The sequence below is a fragment of the Pleurodeles waltl genome, chromosome 4_2, assembly GCF_031143425.1.
Source record: "Pleurodeles waltl isolate 20211129_DDA chromosome 4_2, aPleWal1.hap1.20221129, whole genome shotgun sequence".
NCBI classification, from domain to species: Eukaryota; Metazoa; Chordata; class Amphibia; order Caudata; family Salamandridae; genus Pleurodeles; species Pleurodeles waltl.
This window is the reverse complement of record NC_090443.1, coordinates 303,885,410-303,898,573: the sequence shown is the minus strand read 5'-3', so window position 1 is coordinate 303,898,573 and position 13,164 is coordinate 303,885,410. Positions and strand designations below refer to the sequence as shown.

General features: G+C 47.7%; 1 protein-coding gene across 2 annotated transcripts in view; it reads right to left on the bottom strand.

The window, feature by feature from the left end:
- Positions 1 to 993: 993 nt before the first annotated feature.
- Positions 994 to 13,164, bottom strand: part of ZC3H7B (zinc finger CCCH-type containing 7B) — a 195,973-nt gene continuing 183,802 nt past the window's right edge. For both annotated transcript variants that reach the window (XM_069231242.1, XM_069231243.1), the window contains exons 22-23: positions 4,012 to 4,175; positions 994 to 3,917 (exon numbers count right to left, since the gene is read on the bottom strand). In XM_069231242.1, the coding sequence (XP_069087343.1) occupies positions 3,722 to 3,917; positions 4,012 to 4,175 (360 nt within the window). In that variant the 3' untranslated portion in view covers positions 994 to 3,721. The remainder of the gene's footprint in view (positions 3,918 to 4,011; positions 4,176 to 13,164) is intronic.

Below are 13,164 nucleotides of genomic sequence, written 5' to 3'. Positions count from 1 at the left end.
GAGGGTGACCGTACTTTCAGTTTGAGGGAGGAATATGAAGGCTGCCATGAGGTGACACGCTCTGTGTATGACAGGGTTGATGAACTCCTGTGATAGGGTGAGTCGCTCAGACTGCCATTGTAAATGCTGGAGTTTCCATGAGTGCAGGGGAGAAAAAACATCTGGTGACAGGTGGGTTCCTGTGACAGGTTGAAACACTCAGGTTCCATGTCCTAGGGCTAGATGGCAGGCTCCTACATGAGGGTGAGACACTGGCGCTGCCAGTGAGAGAATAAGAAGCTTTCGTTCTGTCTGTATATTTAAGATATTCTGGCTCAATATGTTTGAGGACGAAACATTTGGCTGTGTGTGTACGGAAGGGATGCTTAGATGGCCTGCTTTGGATAAGATGAAGGGCTCCCCGGCCTCTCTTCAGAGAGGAAACACCCAAAATGGCACTTGAATGCTTATAACATTATCAGCCACTCTACTGTGCCTTGAAGAAGTGCTTGTGCATGAAATGTATGCCATCTGTCAAATATAAGGACAGCTTGTAAACAAATACATTCACAATTACAATAATAATCACATTATGTGCCCATACTTCTTGATAAGCCTCAACTAATCCACAGCTCTTGGGGACTGCAAGGTGGCTAGCGTGAGCACCACTAAACGTAAACAAAACATGACATACTCATATTCGTATACCTTCAATAAGGAGAGTGGAAGCATTCCTACATGTAGAACACCAGTTTACACCTCCTTCTGTAAAAGTGACATACTCAAGCACCGTATGTGTGACACACTTGAGCTGTCAATAAGAAGAGCATTCATGTAATCATATTAATGTTACAAAAATATATCAATGCATAGTATTTGCTATTTAAACATTTAGAAGTGGAAGAGACGAGGACATACAAAACATGCAAACCTTCTGCAACAAAGCACAAAAAATACAGACTAATTATTTAAATTAATTATTAAATATATAAGCGTTAATGCACATTTGTTTAAAAAAAAAAAAAAAAACCTGCTAATTTGATTCCCCATTCTTTGAATGCTCGGAACCGTCACCAGGAAAACAAATAGGCAATGTTCTCTCTGAAAACCATAAACATAATCCACCAGAACATTTAGTAGCTGACCATTTTCACTTCCTTGGGTGTCTTAATGTTCAAGTCAACCGGACAGTGGAAAACCAGGATGGTGGCACATTCTATCCTGGCATTCTCTGTAGTGATTTGTGGTGATATAATTCTAGTGCTTATTAAAAGCGCAAGACTCGTTCTAACATCTAGGGTATTTTTTTGTGCAATACCGTCAACCTAAATTAATTTCATAGTGAATGAAGGTGGCATAAACAAGCAATGTTACAGATGGTGGCCACAATAAGTCAACTGAGTGTGGGAGAAAGTGCTACAGGGTCAATGCTAGAACTGATTCATCTAAGTACCAGAGCATAGTTCTTTGTTATCTTCGCAATTGGGTCTCAAACCCATTGGTGCATCATAGTGAATCATGTGGTGCCCACCCACACCCGGCCACTTCTTGTACCTCCTACAGTCACAAATAAATTGACCTAAGACGGACGGTCTGTTTGCAAAGTTTACCTAGATGTTGGAAGTGCTCTTTAATCAAGATGGAAAAGTTCTACTAGATAGCCTGATGGATTATGGTTATGGCTTTCAGAGAGAACATAGTCTACTTCCTTTGTTGTCCTGATGCGGGTTCCAAGCGTCCTTTGAATGGGGGATCAAAACATAAACAAGTCTCACAGGATTAGTCATATGTAAAACAAAAAAACACACAGAGAAGCCTACGGTGTATGAACACGTGTAGTCTGAATAATTATAAGTGTAAATTAGACAACCATATTCTACTTAAGTGCTTTGTTGTTGATGATTGATGCATGTTCTTAACATCCTTCTATGGCACCTCAACTTTTAAATGATTATTTACATTTATGCACAATAATGTATTTTTGTAATAAAATAATTCTACACATTTTCCGTTTTTTCCTGAACACAAATCTTTCAACATCCGAAAACACTGCAATTTGAAAATTATACTGGTCATACGCATGTGAAACTAAATTACTTATGGATTAATTTGATTTAAAAAACTACTTGGGCTTTTAAGAATTATCTGAAAAATCTATACATTGAGTACATTCCAACAGTGATCACCTGTGTGATTGCTGCTAATGTACTGAGATCCCTCTAGGGGAATCGGTTATTCAGTAATTTGAAAACTCATTAAGAGGGCAGCCTGTTGGCTCCCCTTGTGAAGCAGAGACACTAAGACATCTTGTGTGAGGCTGGGATGCTTGTATTCTGTAAGAGCGAGGAACAAATGCTCCCATGTATGAGGGTAAAACACTGGGGATTTGCGTAAATGGGCGCAAATGGAATATCAGGTCCTCATTCACACACAACACACAGAGAAGCATAATGTTACAATTCATCTGTAATTTACCGATTACGGAGCAGCACACTGTGGATCCCAGGGTCTCACTCTAATGCAAGGATGTAGTGGTGGAGATACTGTAACCCACATCTGTCATGGGATTTCACACAGCAGCGCACATGGAACCTTTGTTTTCAGATACTGTTCTCTACAGTAAAGGCATAATTTAGATCTTGGCTGGCACATCACAGAATTAGGTGGCATTCCCGCATGGGAAGGGATGCAGATATGTTGTAATTCATATTTGAACTGGGGAATCACTGAGAAGCCCCAAAGGCAATCGAAATCTCTCATTTACGGACAACAGGAAATGCAGAAATGTAGAAATGTTATGAATAAGACCGGGGATGACAGGTCACAGAGTAGTGCACAAGGAATCCCAGGTTCTCATTCACACACAGAGTCTATTGCAGAGCTGGTGTAACTTAGGCCAGAGCTGGGAGATCACAAAGCACAGCAGAAAGGATCCCAGACACTCATTCTCTAACAGGGCGCTGAGCAGCAATGGTTTACCACATATATGAGTTGGTAGATCACAGAGCAGCCTTCGAGGTCTCATTAAGACAGAACGTGTAGCTCCTGCCAAAGAGATCAGTGAGCAGCTATTTTCTCTCTGTCACACATGGAACGGGTCACAGAGAGCTACAGTTCCATCTGATGCCCAATATCCTGCCTTAGACAGGCAGTGCCCCTCGCTAAAGCCCTCCTCATCCTGCTGTTAGAAACAGACCCTTACTCATTAGAGCCACCTCACCATAGACAAGGACATAATCACAATTCTTGCTCTCATTCCACTGGATAGCAAGTCTGGTGCCCCATCAGCCACCAAACCCCCTCTTCTTCATTAAGACGGCACAGCCAGGTTTTCACAGAGTCCCCACCCCCAAACCTCCATCACCCTCCTCAGGCAAAGGAGATGAGTCCTGACACAGGTGAACCTGCAGGGAAAAAAAGAACCCCCTTAAAAATAACGGATGTTAGTTTCTGATTGGCCACCGGCACATGTCACTGGTAATCCGGCCACCAGCAATGATGGTGGTGGAGAGACGGCTCTTTCATCACCCACCAGTGGGTTTCTGCACATTTCGAGGGCATGTGGCCTTTAACACAAAAAGTGGACAGTCAAGGATGGGGGAAAACATCATCTACAGCTGTCAAGGAAGGGTGGGAGACGCCACCACATGATCGTCACACACATGGTCCAGTTTCGGCAGGGAGCGCCGCGGGTCTTCAGGGTCTGAAGCAGGAGGACCAGCGGCACTCCCCGCCGGCCTGCTCAGGCCTTCTCCTCTTCCACCAGAAAATTGTATTTGCCGAAGTCCTGGTCATTTGGACCCAGGAGCATGTCTCGCCGGGCCTTTGCCAGCTTCTGCTTCAGCACCTCGCGCCGGTCCAACCACTCCAGCAGCTCATTCTCCCCATGGGCGAATCTGCAGTTCTCTCCATCAGGACAGGACTTGTTGGCCTTGTACCTGCAGGACACATGTATAAAAATGAGAAAAACAGAGACCAAGTCACTTTATCAAACTCCAAAGGACGGTGACAGACACTGCGCCCAACACTTACTTCTCACAAATTTCGAACTCGCCCATGGGGAAGCGCTGAGACCAGCAGCTGGCGTCACTCTCGGAGGTCACCACCTTTTCCTTGTGCTTCTCTGACTGGATGTGCTGCTGCCACTGCCGCTCACTGTTGCTGTTCTTACCGCAAAAGCGGCAGTGAAATCCTGTCTAAAAGCAGAGTGAGAGAGAAGAGGGGCTCAGTTGCTGCTGTACTCAACAGCAAACATACGGATTCTGAAGCCAAAATCGAAAGTGGCACATGACAACAGACTAGCCCACTAGCACTGGGAGACCTCTGGCATATGAGAGGCTACCAGGAACTATAGGGACAGGCGCAAGGGCAACGGAAGGGCCGAGTCATACACTACAGGGAAGTAGCAAGGTCAGATACACCACTGGGATCTGTAGTAGGTGACCCAAAGGACCACACAATGAAAACGAGAAGAAATTAACATGTGTAGGTAAGGGTGAGATTTAGGGGATGGAAACGGAGCTGGTGCAATTTCTCATGAACATCAGCATGTTGAAGTAGGGGTACAAAAGAAGCACACCTGAGAAGCAGGCTGGGTTCAAATACACCAGAAGCATTATCAAAGCAATAGGAGGTGCAGAGGAGTAGAGGCCTGCTGGGGCTAGGTAACCTTAGGTGAGGGATTTCTAAACACTAGTAATTAATATTCGTGAAAGGGCTTATGGGACTGTGAAGAAGGTAAGGGAACTCACAGGCACCATAGAAAATGACAGAATAATGATAACAGAGGAAAAGCTGAGGTTTGGAGTACATGAACCAAAGGAAAAGCACACTAAACTAGAGGGTACTGAAATGAGCATAAGTAATTTGGTCAACAGCAACGGGAATATTGAATGGCTATCCAACCAATAGGTACCATCAGAAAATGGCTTAATATTGGTGGAGAGTGAAAGCACAGCTGGGAACTTGATGGCAGTCGGGGCATCCCTCATAAACTGGAGGGCAGGGCTGTGCAGACGATCAACATTAGAAAAGTGTATGACTGTAAGCTACAATGAATGCAAGGAAATGCCTTCCTTGGCATGGTTCCCCCCTGACATTTTGCCTTTTGTTGATGCCAGTTATGATTGAAAGTGCGCTAGGATCCTGCTAACCAGGCCCCAGTACCAGGGTTCTTTCCCTAAACTGTACCTTTGTTCCCACAATTGGCACAGCCTGGGAATACACATAATTCCCTTGTAGATGGTACCCCTGGTACCAAAGGCCCTGATGTCAGGGAAGGTCTCTAAGGGCTGCAGCACGTATTATGCCACCCTGGGAACCCCTCACTCAGCACATGCACACTGCCTCACAGCTTGTGTGTGCTGGTCACGAGAAAATAACTAAGTTGACATGGCACTCCCCTCAGAGTGCCATGCCCACCTCTCACTGCCTATGGCATAGGTAAGTCACCCCTCTAGCAGGCCTTACAGCCCCATGACAGGGTGCACTATACTACAGGTGAGGGCATATGTGCATGAGCACTATGCCCCCAAAGTGCCTAAGCAAAACCTTAAGACATTGTAAGTGAAGGGTAGCCATTAAGAGTATATGGTCTGGGAGTTTGTCAAACACAAACTTCACAGTTCCATAATGGCTACACGGATATCTGGGAAGTTTGGTATCAAACTTCTCAGCACAATAAACCCACACTGATGCCAGTGTGGGATTTATTGGAAAATGCACCCAGGGGGCATCTTAGAGATGCCCCCTGAATACCACCCGACTCCTAGTGCTAGACTGACCAGTTTCTGCCAGCCTGCCACAATCAGACAAGTTTCTGTCCACATGGGGAGAGTGCCTTTGTCACTTTGTGGTGAGGAACAAAGCCTCTATTGGGTGGAGGTGCTTCTCACCTCCCCCTGCAGGAACTAACACCTGGCGGTGAGCATCAAAGGCTCATGCCTTTTGTTACAGAACCCCAGGGCATCCTAGCTAGTGGAGATGCCCGCACCTCCGGCCACTGCCCCCAACATTTGGCAGCAAGGCTGGACGAGATAATGAGAAAAACAAGGAGGAGTCACCCACCAGTCAGGACAGCCCCAAAGGTGTCCTAAGCTGAGGTGACTCCTGCCTTTAGAAATCCTCCATCTTGAGTTTGGATGATTCCCCTAATAGGATTAGGGATGTGCCCCCCCACCACCCCTCAGGGGGGAGGCACAAAGATGGTGTAGTCACCCTCCAGGACAGTAGCCATTGGCTACTGCCCTCCTGACCTAAACAAACCCTTACATTTAGTATTTAGGGGCAGCCCAGAACCCAGGAAATCAGATTCCTGCAACCTACACAAAGATGAAGTACTGCTGACCTGAAGGCCCTGCAGAGATGACTGAGACAACAACTGACTTGGCCCCAGTCCTACCGACCTGGCTCAAAGAACCTGCACAGCGATGCATCCAACAGTGACTTCTGAGGACTGCCCTGAACCAGAAGGACCAAGAAACTCCCGAGAACAGCGGCACTGTTCAACATCTTTGCAACAAAGAAGCAACTTTTAAAGAACTCATTCTTCCCGCCAGAAGCGGGAGACTTCACACTCTGCACCCAACGCCCCCGGCTCAAGCTCCAGAGAACCAACACTGCAGAGAGGACTCCCAGGTGACTGCAACCTCGTGAGTAACCTGAGACGACACCCCTGCACCCCCACAGCGACACGTGCAGAGAGGATTCAGAGGATCCCCTGACTGCGACTGCCTGGTAACAAAGAATCCGACGCCTGGACCCACCACAGCACCCGCAGCCCCCAGGAGCGAGAGGAACCAAACTCCAGTGCAGGAGTGACCATCAGGCAGCCCTCTGCCTAGCCCAGTCAGTGGCTGGCCCGAGAAGCACCCGTGCTCTGCCTGCATCGCCTAAGTGACCCCCGGTCTCGCCATTGCTTTCAATAGCAAACCCGATGCCAACTTTGCACACTGCACCCGGCCACCGCTGTACCGCTGAAGGTGTGTTTTCTGTGCCTGTTTGTGTGTCCCTCCCCCCCCGCCCCAGTGCTCTACAAACCCCCCGTGGTCTGCTCCCCGAGGACGCGGGTACTTACCTGCCAGGAGACTGGAACCAGAGCACCCCTGTTCTTCATAGGAGCCCATGTGTTTTGGGCCCTCCTTTGACCTCTGCACCTGACCGGCCCTGTGTAGCTGGTGCAGTGACGTTGGGGTTGCCTTGAACCCCCAACGGTGGGCTGCCTATGCCCAGGTGATTGACTGTGTAAGTGCTTTACTTACTTGAGAAATTTAACCTTACTTACCTCCCCCAGGAACTGTTGATTTTTGTAGTGTCCACTTTTAAAATAGCTTATTGCCTTTTTAACCTATACTGTGTGTACTACTGCTTTAACTCTAAGTTCCTTACGTGTGAAGTACCTTGCATTTCTATGTATTTACTTCGAATCTTGAATCTTGTGGTTCTAAAATAAATTAAGAAAATATATTTTTCTTTATAAAAACTATTGGCCTGGAGTTAAGCCTTAGAGTGTGTGTTACTCATTTATTGCCTGTGTGTGTACAACAAATGCTTAACACTACCCTCTGATAAGCCTACTGCTCGACCACACTATCACAAAATAGAGCATTTGCATTATCTCATTTTGTCACTATCAACCTCTAAGGGGAACCCTTGGACTCTTGCACACCATCTCTCACTTTGAGATAGTATATACAGAGCCAACTTCCTACAATGAAGTAACAAAATGTGGCAGGCAGTGCTCCTGAAAATAGAAGGGAGCCAATCACTGAAGGCTCAACTGGGAATTGAGGGAGAGAGCAACGAACAACTGAGGTGGGCACTAACAGAGACGGCGGAGTGGGTGGGAAAGAACAAGAGTGGAGGCTCAATGGAAGGCAGAAGAGCACAATTCTATGTTCAATCACTACCAGAACAAAGGGGGTGGGTCAATAGTGGAGGATCCACTGAGAAAGAGGGGGAAGAGAGAGCTGGTCTATAAGCGAGGTGCTGTTAAAAAGAAAAGAAGGCCAATGTATAGAGCAGCTAGAAGAAAATGAGGTATTGGAGTGCAAATATCAATGCAAACTGGAAAGTAGTTTAGTCCAAAAAACTATCAAAAAACAATCAACACAAGTAGTGTAATGAGTCGACATAGAAGGTCTCTTGATTGGGGTAATCTATAGCCGATTGATATATCTAAGGTACTATACCATTTTAATAGGACAAATCCAAGCAGTGTACATTTTTACAATCAACTGAATATTCTACAATCTTAAACTTTAATGAATAATCATATTTTATTTTAAACAATGTATTCTGAGCAAGCCATACTTCTAAAAGTCTAATTTAGAGTTTGGCGGAATGGTACTCAGTCACAAATGCGCTGGAATTCCCACCTATCTTGTTATAAGTGCCACAGGATATAACAAACTTGTAATAAGGAAGACAGGATATATGTCACCTTTGTGACAGAGTAACCTCTCTGCTAAACTCTCCATCCGGCCTTATGTGTAATAGTATGCTCTGTACCACTGACAGGTGCCACTGCATGGGCTTCAATTAACAACAGCCGCATCAATTCATTACGATCGACATACAAATCCTCGACTTTGTGAAATTATTAAATGGTGGTGGTGATCTGATTTATGGTCATGGTTGATGAGCGTAGTTTTTTTATGTTTTCAATGTATGCTTTGTCTCTCTTCCAGCCTTGAGGCAGTCATAAGGACTTCTGATACTCGGACAAAACATATTGGCAAGAAGCAACACAAATACCCTTGTTCGTGTGCAAAGATTTTAGGCCCTTTTTAGCACTTGATGAATATTTGATTACTGACGCTACATGGAGTTGATTATGCTCCTTCTTTGAAAAACATGTATGAATAAATTAGTGACTCTTTAACAGTGGGCTAGTGTCTGAAATACTGGTCATGTGAGGATATAGTCCAAGAGTTGCACGCTACCTCGCACTACACCAAATTAGAAGGAATTAACAATAAAGTAGGCATCAATAGAACAGAAGATGGCTGGCTGATGGCCCAGGAAGATCTGGTATGTAAAACAAGCACTGGTAAAGCCAAAAGGTCTCCCCTCTGTGCCCTATTGGCTTTGCCAATGGTGTTCAGCCACACTGTTGTGTAGCATGGTTAACGTTTATTTTTTTAAAAAGCTGCATCGTTTTGCAGGCACGTACACTGGGTCCAGGGGGTCAGTTCCGGAAAACCACAGGCTGGACAAGGAGGAGGGCCACCTGCTGAATGTTGCTGGACCAGTGATCAGATTCTCCAAGGCAGGGGGCTGTGGGTGCGGAGGTACTTTTAGGCGTTGGGAATCTTCATCAGGTTCTCTCACGGTCAGGGGGGTCCTCTGGATTTAGGCTGCAGATGTTGTTGTGTTGGACAGGAGAGGGTCAACCCAGGGTGGGGACACTAGGTCAGAATGGCCTGGGCACCAGCTCTAGTCGGTTGGGCCACATAGACACCGGCCATGGGGTCGGGTGTAGAGTGGGCAGGACTCGCGGATCTGGGGCGGTTCTGGAGTCCTTTGCACGAGCTTCTCTCTGGACAGGGCTGCTGTCCACAGGAGATCTTGGTCCTCTGGGGTGCAGACAGTCCTCTTGAGGGTTTAAAAGATCACTGGTCCTGCAGGCTGCATCACCTTTTTGTAGCAGGGCTTCAGAAGCTGGAGACAGGCCTGTAGGGCTGGGGCAAAATCAGGTGGCGTCTTCAGTCATATTGCTTATGCAACTATGCCCCCCACATGTGGTGTAGTGCACCCTGCCTTAGGGCTGTAAGGCCTGCCAGAGGAAGGACTTCCCATTGCCATAGGCAGTGGTTTGTGGACATGGGCCATGAGAGGAGTGTTATGTCAACTTTGTCTTTTTCTCCCCATCAGCACACACAAGCTGCAATGGCAGTGTGCATATGCTTGGTGAGGGTTCCCTCAGGGTGGCATAATACATGCTGCAGCCCTTGGGGACCTTCCCTGGCCACAGGGCCCTTGGTACGAAGGGTACTTTTTACAAGGGAGTTAACTGTGTGCCAATTTTGGAAACAATGGTACCGTTTTGGGAAAGGACACCTGGTTAGCAGGATCCCAGCACATTCTCAGTCAAGTCAGCATCAGAATCAGGCAAAAAGTGGAGGGTAACTATGTCAAAAATCGACACTTTCCTACAAAAGGTGAAGGAGGGAAATGACAAACATATGCGGTAGAGAACTCTCACTACTCAGTGGGAGCATCCGTGAGCCTGGCCACGAAGTCACAGGGGAGCGCCCCACATATTTCCAGTGCGGGACTGCAACCATGACCACAACTTCACAGTAAATTTCAATACACAAAAGGAAAATATGACAAAGATATTGTTGAGCAGAAAAACAGAACAATAAGGGATGACCGTCATGACCACACTAAAAAGAGTAGAAGGAAGGGCAAAGCTGGGGGCCCGAGTATGGAGGAAAAAAACAAAGAAGATCTGGAATAAAAGTAGTAACTTAATTGACCAATGGAAATACCATGGAAAATGGACAGAAAAAAACTCTTTCATAATAAGAATGGAAAAAGGACACATGCAAAAGCAGATGTAGAAAGCCTAAGGACAGTAGGAAACAAACAGCTTATTGGAGCACCAAGGAAGTTCCCCATAGGGAACAAGAAGCAGGTAAAGAGTAGTGAAAAGTTTACCCAATAGCTCTGAAGAGCAGTGGCTGAACACAAAACTCCATAGAAATCATAGAGACCGTAGGCGACTCGCCTATAAGTAGACCACAACAGAAATCACGCCATAGATGGAAAGAGGCTCAGTCCTGGCCTGAAATAACAGCAAAAAGAACCACCATGTGTGGAACGACAGGACAAAATTATTATAGATGTCAATAGTGGTATAACAACCACTGAACAGAAGTGGTCAGCATCACCAGATGCCCGTAATTGTGAGGCTAAGCAAAATCTCCATGATGGGGGAAGAACATGATAGTAACAAGTGAACCGGCAAAGAGCAGGAATACACACTAGAGGTGAACTGACTTCAAAAACACAATCCAGAATGACAATACAACAGCTAAAGGTGGTGCACTTGTACAGACACACCCGCAAGGGTAACTTAGTGGGAGGGTGTGAGACCATGAGCAGAATGCCATGATAAATGCTCCTTAAAGGAGCACTAGAGGAGGAAGTGGACCCGACATTAAGTCTCACCATGAACATCTCTGAAGCGGTTCAAACCCGAATCGGCACGCGTGCTAAAAATGGGCAGCCAGGGGAGACTGGGCAGACCTCTCATTCCCTGTCCCACACCCACGTTGGATTCTGCGACCCCAGCCCCACAGCGGCTGAACAGCATGGGTGGCACGTTGGCTGGGTGGGGGATGCGACAGGGAGCCCCTTCTGTGGCCACGATAGGGGCGAAAAGCAGACTGTTGGGGGCTAGGGGCAGCGGAAAGACCAAGGGACCGAGCCGTAGCCAGGAAATCCTTGAATCTCTCCACGGCCGAGTCCACTTGGTCTCCAAAGAGATAGGAGCCATCAAAGGGCATGTCCATGAGAGACTGTTGGACATCCCCTGAAAATCCAGAAGTATGCAACCAGGCGTGGCGTCTCAAGGCCACTGTCGTGGCGACTGATCTGCCCAGAGTCGGTTGTGTCCAGCCCACATCAGATTGTGAATTTTGCCGCATCTCTACCATCGTTGACAGCTTGGGAAACGATAGCACGGGCCTCCTCTGGTATCTGCGGCAGAACTTGTGCAACCGTATCCCACAAAGAGTGGGTATAGTGGCCCAAAAGGCATGCTGTGTTCAGGGACCGCAGCGCGAGACTGGAGGAAGAAAACATCTTCTTCCCAAATTGTTCCAGCCTTTTTGATTCCCTATCTGGGGGTGCAGAAGGGAATGTGCCTGAGGAAGAAGAAGCCTGGATGACAAGACTCTCAGGCGTGGGGTGTTGGGACAGGAATTTAGGGTCGTTTGGGCAGGCCGATGGTGGCGTGCGATAGTCCTATTCACAGGAGCCCCTCTGTAGGGTTTGTACCAAGTACCCAAAAGGACATTGGTGAGGGCTTCATTAAAAGGTAAAAGGGGCTCAGGTGTGGAACCCCCCTGGTTGAAGCACCTCCGTCAGGAGATTGGACCTGACCTCTACAGTAGATAGCACAAGGCCAAGGACCTCAGCCACCCTACTGACCACCATAGCATAAGTCGCTCCCTCCGCCATAGCCACGTTAAGAGGGGACAGCATGCCAGCGTCTAAAGAACTGAACAGTCCACTGGCATCGCCCAATTCCTGTGCCCAGTCCAAAGATGGGTCAGCCTGGTATTCATAAGGGTCCAGGGACCCCTCCAATCCTTCCCCAAATTCGTACCCATAGGAAAAAGGGTCCATATCTGACCTGGGGTAAATATGCCCCATTTGAGGAAAGAGGCGGCGGCCAACGCCGCTCTGACTCAGTCGTCAGGGATAAGGATCGGGTTGATGTTGATAGTGGGCACTACCAACGTCGGGGTGTCGACAATCGAACCGCGCTGGGGAAGGTCTCAGGGGTACGAACGGCATCAGTGCGGATCTGCAAGCAGATCCGGAGGGGACCTTGGGACTGGAGTCGAAGCCACTGGCGCAGAACCCGAAGCACCCTCAACGAACCCCTTGGGCCCGAAGGCGCCTTATCGGGGTCGGTCCGCCCAAAAATGAGGCGCATGGCCTCATAGAATTCTTTAAGTTGGGTGGGGGTCGCTCCGGCTCCTGGAAATTCGGGGAACCGCGGAGCGGACCCAGAAGCAGGCTCGAGGACAGAGGCCTTGAGCGTCGACGCTCCTCCTGTGTCACGTCAGCCGAGTAATGGGGTGAAGTCAAAGGGACCGCTTCAACGCCGACGACTTCTAATCTGTGCCCGAAAATTTGGAGGACGACGAATGGTGGTGGCTCCCCTCGAGTGAGACCGGGACCTACTCTTGAGAGAACGCTCCCACAAGGCCTTTGGGTGCATGGTCCGGCACTCAGAGCACGAATTTCGGGTCGGGGTCGCGCTTCAGGCACCACAAAACAAACCCGATGCGGATCAGTCACTGAAATCATGCGGTGATAGTCCTTGCGTGGCTTGAAAGTAGTCTTTGAGGAAAACTCGATACACCAAAAAACACACCAAAAAACTCAATGTTCGAACTCAGTCAAAAAAAGACCAGGGTAGCTCTCTCTGGATCAGCGCGTGGCACG